The 20301-nt window shown below is 39.8% G+C and overlaps 1 protein-coding gene across 4 annotated transcripts in view; it reads left to right on the top strand.

The window, feature by feature from the left end:
* Positions 1-18669, top strand: part of MYO1B (myosin IB) — a 187025-nt gene extending 168356 nt beyond the window's left edge. For all 4 annotated transcript variants that reach the window (XM_049615267.1, XM_049615266.1, XM_049615264.1 and 1 more), the window contains 7 exons: positions 1158-1232; positions 2557-2691; positions 5762-5868; positions 8661-8793; positions 9155-9307; positions 11567-11694; positions 17474-18669. In XM_049615267.1, coding sequence (XP_049471224.1) covers positions 1158-1232; positions 2557-2691; positions 5762-5868; positions 8661-8793; positions 9155-9307; positions 11567-11694; positions 17474-17597 — 855 coding nt within the window. In that variant the 3' untranslated portion in view covers positions 17598-18669. The remainder of the gene's footprint in view (positions 1-1157; positions 1233-2556; positions 2692-5761; positions 5869-8660; positions 8794-9154; positions 9308-11566; positions 11695-17473) is intronic.
* Positions 18670-20301: the final 1632 nt, after the last annotated feature.

Here is a 20301-nt window from a genome sequence, read left to right as displayed (position 1 = left end):
GGTCACAAGGATGAGGGAAGTAGCAGATGGAAGGTGGATCAGGAAGGATGGGGCCCTGAGCAGTGTGGAGCATCCTGTCCCATAAAGGCAGCCACAGCTCCTGTGGTCTCGTCTTTGTCATGTGGGAATGGGGCTCACCGTTGCTAGATCTTAGAAAACTTGAAGAGAAACGTGTAGCCTGAATTTTCCGTGCGAAGTGCTTCATTTAAAAATAGGCGTATAAAACATTTTTCTACAAACTGAATTTGGCTAGCAGGTTGTGAGCTTGGATTTTGAACATGTGCAGTTAAACCCAGAAAAGTAAAGACAAAAGAAAAAGGCAAAGCAGGTCTGAATTATTCAAATAGGCTGGTGTTTTGCTAAAATCTAACGTTCTCATTGACAGTCGAGTGACAATCGGTATTTTAAGTAGTGTTTAGTTTTCTTTTCTCAGTTTCAAAACTTAACTGTATCATTCATTCATTCGTTTGGTAAATACCTCACCTAGTGAATTGATTTGTTGAACACTAGTGTGCAAAGTGCATAGGACAGTGTAGCAAGGAAGAAATAGGGAAACTAAAACTGTAACATGTCCTGAGTGTTGTGATAGTGTTAGTAGAAACTCGGACAGGAGTAGAGATGAGAGAAAAATTAATGCAGTTAAATGGGAGATTTCTAATGGGAGACCACAAGCTTCTTTTTAAGTTCTTATTTTTAGGCACAATGAGCTCCCAGCGCACGGCACTGAAGTCCTGTCTTCGTATGCAGGGCTTTGGAAGCTGTGCTGGAGTTCGTCAGGCATTTTCTTTTTATCTTTTAAGAACAATTTGCAGTGAAAATTACCTATGTAATTTTTTTTCTGATATGTATTTTGATTTGTGATGAGTTTGTAGCCATGCCTGTAGAGTGTTTCTTGTCAAATCTTCAGGCACTTTAAAAACGAATTGAGAGGATTTAAAACATTAGAACATTCTGGTATTACCACTTTGCAGCTCTCATTTCTTTTTCTCTGATTTAAAATCCACTGTCTCAGTGTGCTTCAATCATTTTACTATATCCAGAAAGTCACTTATAAATTTGACTTGTTCCACCTTTTTTTTCATTTTTGATAGAAGTGTATCATGTGGGCACCTGCCGGCCACACGTTAACCTCTGTGTTCTGCTGCTTCTATTTAAAGGTCCGTCGGGAGTACAGGAAATTCTTCAGAGCCAATGCTGGAAAGAAAATTTATGAATTTACGCTTCAGAGAATTGTAAGTCTATACTTTCTATGCGGCTAATTAGCATTATAGGACTAACTAGTGAATAGCACCACCTCAATCATAAATGGCTTGTTTGGTAACTATTAAACCCTAGCCGTGACACTGAGAGATTGTGACCTTCTATCATTTCCCCTCAAATTCAGGTAGAATTGTGTCAGGTTAGCGGCCCACATGTGATCAATGAAATGTTCTTTGACAGAGAGAACGTTCTCTGGGGAAGGGGAACCCAAGAAAGCCTGGTGTGTTGGTTCAGGCTACTATAATGAAAATACCATAGACTGTGTGGCTTAATAAACATTTATTTCTCATAGTCCTGGAGACTGGGCAGCCCAAGATCAGAGTGCCAGCATGGTCTGGTTCTGGTGAGGGCTTTTTCCTAGTTTCCTCACAGGAGAAGAGAAAGAGAAGCAAGCTCTTTCCCGTGTCTTCTTATAAGAGCAGTAATCCTGGGAGCACCACCCCTTGTGACCTTACTCACCTAATTGCCTCCCCAAGGCCCCATTTCCTAACACTATCCCATTGGGGGTTAGGATTTCAACATAGGAATCTGAGGGGAACACCAAGATCTTGCCCTGCTGAACTGCCACAAGCTGCTGCAGGGCGAGGTTGGTCAACGAGGAGAGCAGGGCTGTGCCACGATTCCAGGATGGATTCTAACATTTCCCTCTGGCTTCCAGAGAAGTATATGTAGTGGTAACGTGCAAACTCTGGAGCCAGCTCACTCTGCCATGTACAGATTTACGGCTTGAGCAAATCACTTAACTTCTGTGAGCCTCATTCTTGTCGCCTGTAAAATGGAGTGATAATTGAAAGCTCTTACAGTTCCTGGCTCATATTCAGTACTCTAGAGCAGTGCTGTCCGATAGGACTTTCTGCAGCAGCGAAAATGTTCTAGATCTTTGTGGCATAGTAAAGTCTAGCCACATGTGGCTGTTGAGCACTTGAAATGTAACTAATGTGATTGATGAACTGGATTTTTAACTTTTTTTTTAATTACTAAAGATTTAAATAGAAACAGTCACAGGTGGCAAGTGGCTGCCTATTAAACAATGCAGCTTTCTAGTGTTAGCTGGTTTAAGTATTAATTTTAATTTTAAAATTAGTATTCTTCTTTTCTCTTAACCACTTAGTGGAGCTTAGATTTTCCCAACCAATACAGAGAGTTAAAAAGAGATTTTCCAGAGGAGTTGCAACATTTTATAAACTAAAACTTGCTAAATTCTACCAAGTAGTTTGCTTGATCCTGGTTTATGTAAAACAATGACTTTTCTGGTATATTTTACTTATCTAGCATTTTTTGTCAAACTCAACACAGGTGCAAAAATACTTCTTGGAAATGAAAAATAAGATGCCTTCCTTATCTCCAATAGACAAGAACTGGCCATCAAGACCTTACCTATTTTTGGATTCTACTCACAAAGAACTAAAAAGGATTTTCCACTTGTGGAGGGTAAAAAAATGCCTTGTTAGGTTTTTTTTTTCAGAGACTTCTTAACATATATTTTGAGCGTTTGAAAAATGTTATGTAAAAGCAGATTTTTAACCATGCTCTTCCTGTAACCTCAAAGAGACGTATCTGAGGACCTTGGTATTTTTGAACCATGCACTGTACTTGGCTTTGTGTGAGAATTTCTAGAGCAGCCAGGTGTTCCCATGACTGTCACCTGTCGTCCTTGTCTGGAAAGGAGAGTGTGCATGGCTCCAGTGTCTTTCCCTTCCAGATTCCAGTTGCTTTAAAGTAGTTCAGGTTTTTGTTTTGTTTTGATGTGTTTCTGTTATTCATCTTTACCTGAAGGAATACTGCCAGAGATAGAAATAATAAAATTTGAACATCTTCACAAGATATAGTTAAATCTTGAAGATTGTAGGAGTTTACTTTCTAAGATGTATTGAGTACATGCATAAACGTACGCGAGAACACTACATGTTTTGATGGACTGGGGAAAAAAACGGCTTTAGAGTGCCTCACAAGACATCAAAGAGATTAAGTTTCCCTCAACCTGAATTAAATGGAAGCTAAAAATCTATTTGACATTGCCTTATATTTTTAGCTTCCTTAATTTTATGAGAGCATAACGTGTTATTTAGGTGTTGCCCAGAATTACGTGGGTTACTTATATAGATGTTGACTTTATTTTAGTAGTTCAGTTGATATATGGAATGATAAATATGTACAAGTGTCAGATACGATATAATCATTAATATGACAATCATATAATCCTACGATATAATCATTGAAAGGCTTATTATATTTGGTAAGTGAATGACTGATGGGTATCACTTCCAGGAAACTCTTTCCTGCTGGGCACTGTAGGCTTGTCCCTTTCCAGAATTACATATGTAGAGTGACATTATCACTGAATAGTGTAATATTGGTGACACAGCATGTGGAACTGGATTCTCCCTTCTGTTCCCTAACTTAGTGAGTCAGTTTGGTGAAATTCACCAGTGTCTCAGTGCTCATCTCCCTCTTTGAGTCTGACAGTGAGACTATTTTCAGAAATAACGATGGGGAGCTTCTAATGCCAAGAGTCTGCTCTGCCTCTGCTCTCCCCTGGCCCCTGGCCCTTACCTCCCTTGCATTTGGGGATAGAGAATGAGAGGGATGTGTTTATTCCTGAAAGGGTGGGCAGCAATGCTAACATTCCCTTATACAATTATATCAGTGGGTCTCAACTACATTTGTAACTGAATGTCTTAGAGTTCATCTGAAACACCTGGCCTAGGGGCACCTGGGTGGTCGGTCGGTTGAACGTCCGACTTTGACTCAGGTCATGATCTTGGAGTTTATGAGTTTGAGCCCAAGGTCGGGCTCCATGCTGACAGCTGAGCCTGGAACCTGCTTTGGATTCTGTGTCTTCCCTTCTCTGCCCCTTCCTTGCTCACGCTCTGTCTCTCTCTCTCAAAAATAAATAAACATAATAAAAAATAAAAATAAAACAACCTGTCCCTGCCCCTCCAGCCACCCCCTGTGTCCCTTCAGTACCATCTCAGAATCCAGCCAAAGGAGAGATTTCTCAGGTCAGGTGTCCATACCGTAAAATGCAATAGGGGATTCAGAGTAGTATTTTTCAAACCAAGGGTTGTAGCATATTTGTGAGTTGTGAAATCAATTTAATAGATTACTGACCAGCGTTTTAAAATGAAGTACAGTAGGATAGAAGACGTCCACATGGCCAACCGACACATGAAAAAATGCTCAATATCACTCATCATCAGGGAAATACAAATCAAAACCACAATGAGATACCACCTTACACCTGTCAGAATGGCTAACATTAACAGCTCAGGCAACAACAGATGTTGGCGAGGATGCAGAGAAAGAGGATCTCTTTTGCATTGTTGGTGGGAATGCAAGCTGGTGCAGCCACTCTGGAAAACAGTATGGAGGTTCCTCAAAAAATTAAAAATAGAACTACCCTACGACCCAGCAATTGCACTACTAGGTATTTATCCAAGGGATATAGGTGTGCTGTTTCGAAGGGATACATGCACCCACATGTTTCTAGCAGCACTATCAACAATAGCCAAAGTATGGAAAGAGCCCAAATGTCCATCAATGGATGAATGGATAAAGAAAATGTGGTGTGTGTGTGTATATATCTATCTATCTATACACACACACACACACACACACACACACACACACACAATGGAGTATTACTCAGCAATCAAAAAGAATGAAATCTTGCCATTTGCGACTACGTGGATGGAACTGGAGGGTGTTATGCTAAGTGAAATTAGTCAGTCAGAGAAAGACAAAAATCATATGACTTCACTCATATGAGGACTTTAAGAGACAAAACAGATGAACCTAAGGGAAGGGAAACAAAAATAATATAAAAACAGGGAGGGGGACAAAACAGAAGAGACTCATAAATATGGAGAACAAACTGAGGGTTGCTGGAGGGGTTGTGGGAGGGGGGGATGGGCTAAATGGGTAAGGGGCATTAAGGAATCTACTCCTGAAATCATTGCTTCACTATATGCTAACTAATTTGGATGTAAATTTAAAAGAATAAAAACTAAAGTTTAAAAAAAAATAATAGAGTACAGGGCATGTTGAAGGAATTGTTTTGTGAAGCTTTTGTGTCAGTTGTCTATGTGTGTGCATGTAAATCAATGTGTGCAATGAGTTGTGATGTACAATGTCATTCTTAGGCTAAGTCTTTGTGAGAAGAGTGTGACAGCCTGAGGCCTAAAGGCTGTCAGGGGTGGGGGCGGGGGCTGATGTCATAGTGGGAGGGTCAGTACTCCCAGTAGGGCCCTTGCTAGCAAGGCCCTCGTGTGTTCTGAAGAAGCATCCCAAGTTCCACAATACAGACCGTAGTTTTTATGGCATTTTCTAAGACCAACCTTTTGAAACCCAAAAAGGAAAAATGCTCTTGGTTTTTTTAAATGGATATTTTGTACACATTTACTCTTACTCTTCATGTTACTAAATTGGCTTAGCATATTTAAGAATGAGTAATGACTTATGTAAGTGATATCTTTTTTTTTCTCCTTTTCATTTTTCACAGTGTAAAAAATACAGAGACCAATTCACAGACCAGCAAAAGCTGATTTACGAAGAAAAATTAGAAGCCAGTGAACTCTTCAAAGACAAGAAGGCTTTATACCCATCTAGGTATTATGGCTTTGCTTTACCCATAAAAGTCAGTATTTTAAAAGCTCCTCAAATATATTTGTAGGTTGCTTCTAGTGGAGTTTGATTTCAGTGATACATGAGAGATTTTTAATTCTATGAATTATTTTATGATCAGCCTAACTCTTCCAGACAAAAGCAAATGGCATGTATGGGTTTGCTTAGGTCACTAGATTTCCAGTTGACATCAGTTAATCACTCTCAATTCATACTATGATGAAATATTTGTATTTTAAATAGAAGATAGGAGTTCCGTGTTAAGACTATTTGTACTCTGTACTTAAAGTCAAGTGGTTTTAATCCCTTATTTCCTTTCTTAAAATTAATTGTTAGTGAAAAATATTTTATAATGAAATTCATCTTGGAAAACTAGAAAGAGAAAAATGGCAAGGTAATTATTGTTCTGTTTTCCATAATTTAGAATTGAAGACCTAAAATGAGTATTTTGTAGTTTTATATTCCTTTTTAACCCATTCAGTGGAGAACGTCCAGCTTTTCTCCCAAGTTGTATGCTGATTCTAATATGTATTCGACATCAAAGATAAACATGGAAATAAAGCTCAGCTCTGTTGAAAAAAGTACACTTAAACACTTTTGAGCAATGGCTTTCATGGCATACTGTAACGAAATGAGATTACATTTGTTGGTTTTATTTCATTGGCATTAGCCTAAACACTTCACTAAATAATTAGAAGTCATCGTTTAAAATACAAATTGCATAGGCTATTAAGGTAAATCTTCATTGTAAATTCTTGTTCATTTTCCATAGTTTTCAGAGGCCGGCCCAATTTCTGCTGGTAATATACTGTAATCCCCATGCCAGTCTTCTTCCTTGAACCAGCTGGGTCAGGCTCATTTGCATTGTAAAGAAGAGTGAGCTGGTCTGTCACTCTTAAGAGTGTTGCGGGAGCACTGCTCTGTGATGGCCTTTGGTCTGCTAACTCCTTGGGCATGACGTTAGTGGCCTGTGCAGTCAGATCGGTCCCTTTATTGTAGGCACCAAGCACTCAATAAAAGAAGCAATATCAGTTGTAAGTTTACCAAGTGAAACCCTTGGTAAAGACCGCTTATCTGAATATTCTTCTATCTCCCAAGTTCATCATTTCTCCCCAGAATCCCTATCCCTTTCTCATCTGTTTTTAAATAAAAAAGTAGGTTGTACAATTTCAAGCGAAATCTTTAACAACTTTTAGCTTCTTCCAAAGGATGGCCCGGAAATAAAAAGTATTATCTGCTGAGTATATTCACATGTACTCCATGTGCTGTGCTTGTATTCTCTGTGTCTTTAGGGACACAGCCTCCTGGGTCAGCTGACCTGGTGACTTGAGATGGTACATACTCCCCATGAATCCCACGTAGCATCTTCATCCGAAGTTGTCCAAAGTGCCTGCTAAAGAAAGCACATTCGAACACGAAAATGGTCCCTGTGCTCTCTCCAGCAACTAATTGATTTAACTTTTAAACTTTTAAACTTTTAACTTTAAACTTTTAAACTTTTTTTTTTTAATCTTTTTCACTTGTAATCATCTTAATTAACATTCCCTGTGGGTGACGCTTCAGAAACTGAAAGGAGAAAAATGCATTTTTGAAGAAACAAATTCAGAGACTCTTAGCACTTTTTAATTATTAAAAACACATTTGTTGATTCTTCCTTTAAAAACATTAAATGAATAAAGACACATTTGACTATGAACAGCAAGAAAAAAATATTAACATCAAGCCAGGTCCTCTTTGGGTAATGTTCTCTGTTCATGCTCCCCCCGCAGCAGTCAGAGGGGTGGGATAATTTAGCCTCCCACCACTGTGGGAAGCAGCGGCCCTTCTGGGTGCCAGCCTGTTATGTGCTGGGAGCTGTGAAACACTGACCACCTACGTGGATTTTTCTTCCCTATTCCTCCACCCACAACACAAGCATTTAAAGTTGTATTTGCAAATTGCCAAAACTTTACAGCTCAGAGTGAAACCACAGTTTGTTGTTGTTATTGTTGTTGTTGTTGTGGGGTTTTTTTTTTTTGGTGTCTTTGAAGAAGCTGTCCTGCAGGTGTCACCCCACAAACCTTTAAGGGAAATCGACATCCTAGCACATGATTGTGCGACTTGTAAGATACAGTTTGTTTGAAAGAAAACTGCTCTGCTTCTGAATGGTGACCTTGGCCCCTTCTGTCCGAGTAGGGGCATATCCTAGGAGGAAAGGCCTGTTTCTTCTTTCATACATTGCCTATTTAGAGCCAGAGTTATATGGTAATATTAAGTGCTCTGTAGCTTTCTTCTAAAGCGGTTGCTCTGGATCTGTTCTTCCCAGGCGGCCTATTGATTTTCTGATTCTCTGCAAGAAAATGAAGTTTTTCTTTGAAGCAGCTGATGGTAATGATCTGTGCTCTTTTTTCCCGTTGCCACATGTTGTTTAAAGGCATTAGAAGCCCTTTGTGGGTAGCTGTTAACTTTATATTAACAGATTAGAAGGATTTGCCTTTTCCTTGAGACCATGCACTTGGGCCTTGGCTGTCTTTCTTGTGACAGGTTTCTATCTTGATTGTTCCATGTGATAAGATTTTTATCAAAGTCCTACCTACAAAATGCCATGATGACATCAAAAATGTATTTGAAGTAGGTTTCAGGTTTCATTTCCAACTATTTAGGACATGTGTAAAATGCATAAAATTAACTCTGATGAAGTTATCGCTCTTCAGAATCGGCTAACGTGTTACCTTTCTCCCATAATACTTCCATCTGGAACTGTTTCTAATGGGAGGGGAATTTTTTTTTCCCTCCAGTGTTGGGCAGCCATTCCAAGGAGCTTACCTGGAAATCAACAAGAATCCCAAGTATAAGAAACTCAAAGATGCTATTGAAGAAAAGATTATCATTGCTGAAGTGGTGAACAAAATTAACCGTGCCAATGGGAAGGTAAAATGCTATCCCTGAAGACTTGTAAGAAGTGTTTATCAATTGGGACAGTCATTTTAGTTTTCTGAATATTCAAATTTGCATTTCATTTTCTCAGCAGAATTCTTATAGAGGAAGATGTTCCCCCTTTAAGCTTAGGTGGAATTTTGCTTGTTCTCTGAAACTTTCATGATTTAAGATACGTTATTTGTGTTTTTAGTGTGTTCTCAGTTTACATAGGTATGCATGCTGAAAGATACAGAATAAATGGGCATTTCTGCAAATAACTAATACTTTAAACTCAAGGACCACTTGGGGTGTTTTTCATCATTGGTTTTACATCCTTATTTGTTTTGTTTTGTTTTGTTTTGTTTTGTTTTAGAGCACATCCCGGATTTTCCTCTTAACAAATAATAATCTCCTTCTTGCCGATCAAAAGTCTGGGCAGATCAAGTCAGAGGTTCCTTTGGTGGATGTGACCAAAGTATCGATGAGCTCACAGAATGATGGCTTCTTTGCTATCCATCTCAAAGAGGTAAAGGTCCAACTATTGATTTGTTTGAAAGATTTCTGCATTTGTCCAATTTCCGAGGCACTGGTTTAAAATTTTCTACATCTGGGGCGCCTGGGTGGCTCAGTCAGTTAGGCATCAAACTTCGGCTAAGGTCATGATCTCATGGCTTGTGAGTTCAAGCCCCACGTCAGGCTGTGTGCTGACAACTCAGAGCCTGGAGCCTGCTTCAGATACTGTGTCTCCTTCTCTCTCTGCCCCTCTCACTGCTCGCACTCTGTCTCTGTCTCTCTCTCAAAAATAATAAAAATAAAAAACAAAAACATTAAAATTTTCTACATGTTATTGATTTGCAGATTTGGGCTATATTTGCTCCTGTGTAAAATCTCAAGCTTGGCTTTTCAGTGATTGAAATTGACTAGTTGAAATTGAACTGATTAATCACATTTATTGTTCATTGAATTCTGATTTCCCTGAGCAGCTTTTGTTTGCACTCACAGTGATGTGCTTTATTTTGAGAATAATACATGGAAATACCAGGATGTTCATTGCTTCCTCCTGTGGTTTTTTCTGTATACCGCTTGATAAATGTTCGTCCCCTTATTCATCTTTAATTTGTGGTTTTTTAATTAAAGAAGGCAACCACAATGAAACAACTGCCTCATAACTTTGACCTAAAGACTTTTTAACATTCAGTGCTTTTTTAGCTTAACTAGGACTTGCTGATTTTTTTTTAAATTTTATTTATTTTTGAGAGAGAGAGCACAAGTGGGGGAGAGGGAGAGAAAATTCCAAGCAGGCTTCATGCTTAGCGTGAGCCCAGTGTGGGGCTTGATCTCACAACTGTGAGATCAGGACCTGAGCTGAAATGAAGAGTCAGATACTTAACTGACTGAGCCACCTAGGTGCCTTGAGGACTTCCTGATTTGAACGAAGTAGTTAAGAATGTAGGCTCTGGAGTTGGTCTCACAATTTTACAGTGACCTTGGCGCCGAGTCATTTAACTTCTGTGTGCCTACCTAATTTTTCTCCTCTTTATGTTTTATTGTATTTATTTTTTTAATGTTTATTTTGAGAGAGAGCACATGTGCACACATGTGTGTGCACACGTGTGAGTGGGGAAGGGACAGAGAGAGAGGGAGAGAGAGAGAATTCCAAGCAGGCTCCTCTCTGTCAGTGCAAAGCCAAATGCAGGGCTCGATCTCACAAGTCGTGAGATCATGACCTGAGTCGAAATCAAGAGTCCAACTGGGGCACCTGGGTGGGTGGCTCAGAGCCCAGAGCCTGCTTCGGATTCTGTGTCTCCTTCTCTCTCTGCCCCTCCCCAGCTCGTGCTGTCTCTCTCTCAAAAATAAACATTAAAAAGACTTTTTTTAGAGAGTCGGACACTTAACCAACAGAACCACCCAGGCACCCTTTTCTCTTCTTTAAAATGGAGAAAATAATGGCACTAGTTCATAACGTTGTTATAAGGATTCAGTGAGACACTGTGTAAAGTGCTCAGCATAGTGCCTTTCATATAACAAATAGTCACTGAATAAGCAGATGTCGGCGAATATTAATCATATTTAGGGACCTGCATGTATCTGGTAGTGCATGTAGCTTGCTGTTTCTACACTTAGGAAAGTCCCGTATGCTTCATTCTGCCTCTTTTCCCCCCTGTGGATCCTAACTTAAAGGGAGCATGTCCAGTCCTAACACAGGGATTCTGAACCTTGATTACACATAATGCTGGTGCCCAGGCCATGCCCCCAGTCCCCTTAAACCAGAGTTTCTTGGAATGGGGCACAACCATCCTATTTTGTGTAGCTTAGCTGGAGAGCCACTGCCTTAGCATATTTGTTGGGAGTGTTGTTGTTCTGCTTATGTTTTTAACCAAACCACTGAAGAATTTTTTAAACAGCCCTTTCAGATTGAGTTGTAGGTTAGGTCAGTGCTTCTCAAGCCTGAATGTGCAAACAGATCACTCAGGGATCCTGGTCAGTGGGCCTGCGCTAGGGCCTGAGGTTCTCCTCGTCTAACAAGCTCCCAGGTGATGTGCAAGGTGCCTGTGGTCTACCTACCAACTTTGGGTAGCGTCAGGTTAGGTAACCTTACTAAAAGTGCCCCGAGCAAGTTGGAAGAAATACGGCTTTCATCGTTATTGTTTATTTGGAAGAATGGACTCCAGTAACTAATGTTTTTTTAAAGAGCCAGTAAATACGTTTTCAGCCAAGCCTGTAAACATTTACCTCCTAAGCTGTCTTTAATTATGATGGTCTGACTCTTGCTTTGTCCTTTTAGGGCTCTGAAGCAGCTAGTAAAGGAGACTTTCTCTTCAGCAGCGATCACCTTATTGAAATGGCCACAAAGCTGTATCGGACGACTCTCAGCCAAACCAAACAGAAGCTCAGCATCGAAATTTCTGATGAGTATGTTCATAACTGTTTGAATGTGGTGTTTCACTTTCTGCTTTCTTGCTTTAGCCGAGCACTCTAGTCTTACTCATTAATGCAACCACTACCTTTAAGTGGCGAGTGTGCGTCTGGTATTTATTCTAGATGGTGGACGGGCAGTGAATGGTACTGATCAAGTTCTTACCTTCATGTCCCTGACATCCCGGTGGAAGAGACAAATATGCATACATAATAAATAAGTGATATGACTTTGGTTAATGACAAATGCTTGTGGAGAGGGAAAAAAGGCAGGATAAGGCCCAGAGTGTGCTATTTTTGATAGGGAGGTCAGGGAGGCTTGTTTGATACAGTGACATTTGAGTCGAGGCTGAAATCAGTGGAGCAAGCCAGGCAACCATCTTGGGAGGTGCCTTCCAGGGCAGGGAGGCAGCAGGTGCAAAGGCCCTGAGATGGGAATGAACTTAATGGCAGAGTGAAATGGTAGGAAAAGACCCTGAAGAGATAGACAGAGACCCGGCCATGTGCAGCTTGGTAGCTAAGGTAAGAAGTTGAGATTTTACTGAGGTCGATGGAATGCTATTATAAGTTTCAAGCAAGGATGTGGCATGATCTGATTTGTGATTTTCAAAGATTCCTCTGGCTGCAGTGTGGAAAACAGCTCTAGGGAGGCAAAAATGGAAGTGGAGAAAAATTGGGAGCTTCTCTGAGCTGTCTAGGATGATGTGGCTTAGGCTAGGGTGGGAGTGGGAGGTAGTGAGAAGTAGATTCCAAATGTAATTTGAGGGAAAACAAGAGGACTTATTAACAGATTGGACGGTAGGTCTGGGGCCCGAGCCCAAATGGTGGTACCATTTACTGCCACAGATGACGCTTAAGAAAGAAGGGTTTGGGGGTGGCTGGGTGGCTGGGCTAAAATCAAGAGTGCTGTTTTGGATGTATTATATTTGCTATGCCTTTTTCTGACATAGATAGAGAATAAGCATTCCATGTTGACAAGGTTGACTGGTGTGCTAAGACTGCTATATATAAATTTGAAATTTTGCTCTTTTTACTTCACAGTAGGGCTCTAAGGATAGAGACTGATTATTTATATGCAGGTTGGAGCATTCCCCCCACTTATGAAATCTATCGATATGAGCTCATTTGAATGAATTTGAGTTACTGTGCTGATTGATACCTGACTGGTTACTTTACTTTTCAATAGAGTGTTTACTACCTGTTTATATACTTCTTTGCATGTACAGTAAGAAGTCACGGAACCAGATTGCTCAAGAAATGATTTTATTTCCTAATTAAGATTTTTGCCAGCCTATTCTATTTCAACTCTTTCTAAAAGTCTTTCTAAAATAAACTCATACCTATTCTTGGGGTGCCTGGGTGGCTCAGTCGGTTAAGTGTCTGACTTTTGATTTCAGCTCAAGACATGATCTCACAGTTCGTGAGTTTGAGCCCCGTGTCAGGGCAGAGCCCCGATAGTACAGAGCTTGCTTGGGATTCTCTCTCTCTCTGCCCTTCCCCTGCTCCTGTTCTTTCTCTCTCCCTCTCTCTCCCTCTCTCTCTCTCTCTCTCTCTCTCTCTCTCTCTCTCTCTGTCTCTCAACATAAATAAACTTAAAAAAATAAAATAAAATAAAAAACAAAATAAATTCATACCCATTCTTATCCCTCTGTAGGCCAAGCTAACTCTCCTTGATGTTTGAGGATGTACAGAACCTTGGGTTCATCATCTGTCCTCATTGTACACCAACAGTGGTATTTAGATTTGGTGGGAGATTGACCTTTATGTATACTCTACATAGGAAATTGCAGTTTGTAGTAAATAGCTTTTCTTGTCATTAGGTCCTTTCTCATTAAACAAAGAATACGTATCAGGAAAAAATATAATGGCTACTTGGGTTCTAGTCAATTAAGATTTTAACCTGTTAGGACCTATTCTAACTTTAAACTCCCTTTAGTTGAAATGTTTTATAACTTGGGATGCAGGGCTTCTGTTTCGGTGGAACTGGTAATTCCCACTCATCCCGGGAAGATTCTGTGTATTCCAGATGCAGGAGCTCCTTGGAATACGGATGAAGCAGCCTTACGGTTGACTCACTACATTAATGAGGTTGTCTTTACAGAGAAAGTCACATCAGCACCCAGGCCACAAAGGATCGCTACTTTTAAGCATTTCCCAAGCTGGTATTGTAGGAACACAGCCTCTGCTGTGAAGAAAGTAGTGGCTCGTGGAAATGTACAATCTTTCTTTACTACAGGTCTCCCCAGATGTGCTATGTTGTCACACATCATGAGTCTCCAGAGGGGCTGGGCAGGATAGCGTGTGCTGTTTCTCATACGTCATCAACCACAGAACCCTCCCGTGGTTCTCACATTGTGTGTGAGGCACACAGTTGTGCAACACTGATGGGGATGGTTTGCTTGTGGGTGGCAGGGACCCTGCCTTGTCAGAGAGAGGGGTATGATGTTCTGGATGCATAAGCTTTCAGTAAACCATGCTTGTGGGAGTGAAGGTTTACAGGGTGGCCATGTGAAGAAAACAAAACATTTAGTCGCATCGTAAACCAGTCCAAAACACCTTTCCTTTTCCAATCGCTAATCGTTGTTTGGTTTCATAAAAACAAAACAGCTGATGGCATCCCGCAGAGCACCCGTGGTCCCCTGCCCAGGCTTCAGGGAGCCACATGGCAGAGCAACGGTCAATGTAGCCTGTTTCACAACCTCTAGAGCTCTTAAGCAAGGATCATACACCTCCTTGGAGCGCATTTTAAATTTTAAAAAAATTTTACAAAGTCATGGGCAGGGGTGCCCATGATGTATTTTTTTTGCAGTCCTAAGTGGCTTTAATCCATTTCACTGCCAGCTCTACAGATTAGTAATTTTTTTTTTAAGTTTATTTATTTTGAGAGAGAAAGAAAGCACACACACAAGTGCAGGAGAGGGAGAGAGAGAGAGAGTCCCAAACAGGCTCTGCACCGTCATTACAGAGCCTGATGCGGGGCTTGAACTCATGAACCGTGAAATCATGACCTGAGCCACAATCAAGAGTTGGACGCTCAACCGACTGAGCCACCCAGGCGCCCCTCGGCAGATTAGTATTATATCCAGTGTGCAGTTCAATGACCGAAACCTTCCTCAGTGTGTCCTTTTCAGAAGCAGAAGTAATATTTTAATACACCCAGTCTCCCTAGGCATTATGGATAAACTGGCTGTCAGTTTACAAGAGGAGAGTCAGAGTCCTATTTACTCCTTAGAGCAGTTTTAACCCGCTTTGTAATTCCCAGTTCTTATTCCCAAACGGTTCAGTCCATAAATAGATTGCATTTTAAGGAGAACCTTAAATAAAATGTATAATATTTCTAAACAGTTTCTAAAAACAAAGTCCTAAAAGTATTGAAAAAACCGAAGTGAATTTGTTCTATTAAACATTTTAAATATGTGTGTGTGTATGTACATGGGTACACACACATAATATACAAACATGTAAATCATTCAACATATGCAGTTGTTTGTCTGAATATTTTAAATCAGAACAAATCATGTAAATTCTTTTTGCTGTGATGTTCGAACTGGTATTGATGTTGTGAAAGAATGCATTCAACATTATTGTTTGCTGGAGGGTGATTCTCTGATTACCATGCCCTCACTGTGGGCCATGCTCCAGTTTTCTCTTTTATGAGGTGGAGAGGAATAACATTACTTGCCTATGGGGCACTTGGGTGGCTCAGTTGGTTAAGCGTCTGACTTCAGCTTAAGTCATGATCTCACAGTTCATGAGTTCAAGCCCCACGTCGGGCTCTGTGCTGACAGAGCCTGCTTCAGACTCTGTGTCTCCCTCTCTCTCTGCCCCTCCCCCAGTCGTGCATGTCTATCTCTCTCAAAAGTAAATAAGCATTAAAAAAAATTAATAATATTACTTGCCTCATAGGATTATTTTAAAGTTGAGTTAATATATGTAACTTACTAAGAAAAGTATGGTGCATGGTGAACATTCAATAAATCTTGCAATCATGCATTGTGAACATGAAGACAGCCAATGCTAAAGTTATTGGGGAAGAGAACTCCCTATACTTTCATTACACTATAAGTGGTCTTTGAAAATTAAAATGTCAAAATATTTGATTTTTTTAAATATGTGTATTGGCATTAAATTCGAAAGGTGCTTTCTTTCTTTGAGGCACGTAGATACAAGTATATATGCTGGAGAGATGCGATTTTGGAGCCATAATTCTTTTTGTCAGTACTTTCAAGGTAAAAAGAAATAGACCATTCCAAAGCAGGGAAGTACTATCCTGTTAAAACAATTGATAAATCAGGAGCGTATGTGTCACATTTCACTCCTGTAGGCAATGTTTGCAAAACACGGACGGGGTCTGTAGACCTTGACGCTGAGACTAATGTGCATGGAACAGAGCTGTTTTGATGTTTGCCGTTGTCGTGGATCCAGTGAGCATGCGATCTGTCACACGGTTGTTAGAGTGACTCAGCTATATGCCAGCAACTCAGAAAACTGTTCCCTGAGAAACATATTGCAAATATGGCCACGTTGTACTGACTCTTACGCTGGAGTGACGAGCACTGGCTTTGAGATGGGAAAGCCCGGGTTCTGGTCCAGTCATGCCGCTCTCCTTCCTCCACAGGGATGCCATCCTTGAGGGCAGGGACCTCATTTTGTATGGCCAGGTGTCCCTTGCAGCCCTGAGCCCAGCAGGAATGCAGTACGTTTGTGGTAGGAAGGTGTGATGAATCATCCTGTGGACGAGCACTTGACCCCTGACAGTCTATGAAAGGACAGATTGGAACTAGAATACGGTTTCACATGTTGTACCACATGTGCTACTACTGTAGGATAAGAAGTGGCTTTGGGTGTGCACTGACAGAGTGTGTGTTATGATTATATGTATATGCTATATATGTATATAGTATATACGTAGTTTGTATTAGTAATATATAGTGTATATATATATATATATATACTATTATATACATACTATATATACTATACTATATGTAGTATATAGTATATATATTTTAATGGACATTAAAAAATATAAAGGGAATATCAAACTTGCAATTTTATTATTATTCCATAGGTCACAGCTACTTTGAAATCTACTTATTTAGGGTTAGAAACAACTATTAGCATAGTCTGTGGATATGACAAAAATTGTTGAGGAAATAATGTCAGTAACCAGTGTTTGGAAATCATAGTCTGGAGTGTCTCTAGACCTCTTTAATGATATTTTTTCATTTAATTTTCTCAATCTGTTGGTAATTCAATAGGAACCTCGCCCACCCCCTGCCAGTTTATGGTCTTACTATGCAAAAATGGAGAAAAATGGGAAAAGAACAGGTTGGTCTTCATTTGAAACATGGACATAATTCTTCTTAGCCCTTCTTACCTTACTGGAGTGTGATGAGTTAATGAACTTCACTTTCCTTAGGGGCTAAGTGATGGCTGTTGCAAGTGCTGATGGAAAGAGGCAATACTTGTCAAGGTCAATATCCATTAGGAAACAAAAGCTAGTTGGGGGCACCTGCGTGGCTCAGCCGGTTAAGCATCTGACTTGATTTTGGCTCAGGTCATGAGCTCAAGGTTCGTGGGATCGAGCCCCACATCAAACTCTGCGCTGACAGCTTGTGTTCTGTCTCTGCCCCTCCCTACCCCTCTCTTTCTCTCTTTCAAAATACATAAATAAACTTAAAAAAAGAAAGAAACAAACAAAAGCTAGTGTTAGTGTCATCATCAGCTGTTGTGTGTGTACTTTTCTTTAATCTGCCCTATTCTTTTCTTCCAGGTTCCTGGTTCAGTTCAGACAGGATAAAGTATGTGTGAAGTTTATTCAGGGCAACCAGAAAAATGGGAGCGTCCCAACGTGCAAACGAAAAAACAACCGTCTCCTTGAAGTTGCTGTTCCTTAACTGGCTCCTCCTCTCTGCTTTCACGGACTTGTTTCCCTGTAATAGTGCAATTTTGTTTTGTTTCGTTTCGTTTTGTTTGGGGTTCATTGTATGTTTGGGAATTGCCAAAGGCTAATACTGTTAAGAGTCCCTTGGCAAAATAAAAATATTCGACTAATCAATTTTTAGTACGGGAATAGTTTTAACCCTTAAAATACACAGCGTGTCCTGGCCTGTAACATGTCACACGTGTTTTCTGTTTAGTCATTGTGTTAGATCTGTGTACCTTAAATCAGCATATTACTCATGAATCAGTAATTACGTATAGGAAATGGTCCCAGAAGATAGTGCATTCATTCATCAGATATTTATTGCGTGCCTGCTCTTTGCAAGGCACTGTGCTGGATGCAATGAAAACTTATTGGGAACCCTTTTTTGGTTTTCAGGCCATGGCAGGCTGGCCGCTTTGTGCTAACTTTACTAGGGCTGAGAGAGGTTGAGATGTTGAAACCAAAACAGTAACTGTTGCTGACGAACAGCATTGTTCTGAATCCTGTAGTGTGATCTTTAACAAATATACTTCAAGAAGGGCTGGTCCTAGAAAGTAGAAATATATGACTGGGTAAAAAAATGCCTCTCCACGTAGTTTCTATTTGAAAAGAGAAAACTGACATTTGAACAGGACTTTTAACGTGTCCGGATCTTGTCATTGCTTTTAACACTAAAAAACAGAGTCATTCTTATTTCAGAAAAAGTGCAGAAGCAGTCCAAATAAGTCTACAAATAAGATTGTATTTTCCTGTTTCTGGTAAACAGCATATATGATCCTATATAGGCTCATATTTGCAGAGTGTTTTCACCCAAGTTTGAGGAAATCCTTTAAACAGATTATACAGTAAAGAGCTGAAAAGCCTTTCAGATAGTGGCAAGCATTCTGTACAACGTGCAATAAACATCCAAGATCTTTTTTGAAAGTTTTATTTATAATATACCTTTTGTATGCGAGGTGATTGGTACAGGGTGCATATTTTAGTCAAGAGTCAAAATTGTGTTAATTTGCAGGACTTTTTTTTTTCAAATTTACAATAAGGATTCATTTTGGAAACTACATTTTAAACTTTGGAATCAAATTGTTTCTTATTTGGGAGGATAATGTATATACATTGGTATGTTAAATAATAAAACTGTTCTAATTTGGTGCCATTTCCTGAATCACAACTGTATTTTTGTATCTCGGGCTCTTTTTTCATGTTGTGTGTCAATGTAATATCACATAGAAAGGCTTTACAATTCAAACAGTGTATGTTTTCTGTGTAATTGAATTCCACTTAGCCTTTTATAAACCAGAAACATTCATTGAAAGTATTTGGGTGGGGGAGGACTTTCTTTTTAATTTTTGTACTTAAAATGATTGCTCCCATAAAGAAATTCTCAGAAGCCTTTATGTTTATTGGTGCAGGTAGAGGATATCATTATTTTCTCTTAGTCTTCTCCAGCATGTACCTAAAAGTGATAGATTCTGAAATAGTTCCTGAAGTAAGTGAGTAGAAATTTGGAACTAGAGGGGTGCTTGGGTGGCTCAGTTGGTTAGGCGTCTGACTTCAGCTCAAGTCATGATCTTTCAGTTCATGGGTTCAAGCCCCACTTTAGGCTCTGTGCTGACAGCTCAGAGCCTGGAGCCTGCTTCAGATTCTGTGTCTCCCTCCCTCTCTGTCCCTCCCCAACTTGCGCTCTGTCTCTGTCTCTCTCAAAAATAAATAAACATTTAAAAATTTTTTTTTTAAATTAAAAAAAAATTGGAACTAGAGAGGGTTTTTTAAAAAATGTTTAAAAAATATGTAATACATTCATACTGTTCAACATACAAATAAATGTAAGCAGATATACAATGCAAATTCTCCATCCTGTCATTCAGCCATGTGCTCAGTTACCATCCCCCCTGCCAAGTTAACCATTGTTTTTACTTGCTTTTGCCCTGCTGTATGCATATGCTTCCAAAACAAAATAAAAATACAGATTTTTACCTCTTGCTTTAGTAGACAAAAGCTAATATGCTAGATAGACTTTGTTCTTTACTCTGCCTTTTTTGCTCAGTATTCTTTTTTACTGTGGTACCATTTTCCATTGTATGGATGCATTTCTCCAGTCCCCTCCGGATCACTGTTGGGTTGTTTTCCTGAATGGAAATTTAAGTCTGGGATGGAGAGGGCGAATATTCCATGGGTCTTACTTGTTAACTTTTCCCAAATACCTTATCTGCAGATTGTTCATTATGAAGGTTAGCAATAATAGCAGTTAGCAATAATATATTTTCCAAAGTTCATTTCCAAAAGAGAAGCCATTTGATCTCAAACTTTGTTGTAGGTGTTCTGCAAGGATTTAAAAATATCTCTACAAGGTAGTTTTAAATGAGAGTGTTTTTGCATACACATCCATCAGTTCTAGTCTTGTCATCGCAATAATAAGTTTTGGTCATGAAATTCATTCTAGGTGGGTTGTGACTTGACTTGGAGAAGTTTTTCTGAACTTTAGCAAGAAAGCCTCCTGATGTACCAGGGTGAACTACGCATCCTTGGAGTTTCCTAAACTAAGCTCACCAGCTGGGGAGAGCATCCTTGAAAGGTACAAATTGGAAGCAAGAGTTCTTAATGTTTTCAGTGTATGTAGTGGTGCCTCCTTTTTTTTTTTTTCCCCCATAGGGAGCAAGCGCTAGTGATTATTTCCA

This window comes from Panthera uncia (assembly GCF_023721935.1).
Source record: "Panthera uncia isolate 11264 chromosome C1 unlocalized genomic scaffold, Puncia_PCG_1.0 HiC_scaffold_3, whole genome shotgun sequence".
NCBI classification, from domain to species: Eukaryota; Metazoa; Chordata; class Mammalia; order Carnivora; family Felidae; genus Panthera; species Panthera uncia.
Note: the sequence above shows the minus strand (reverse complement) of the source record. Positions and strands in the feature narration are given on the sequence as shown.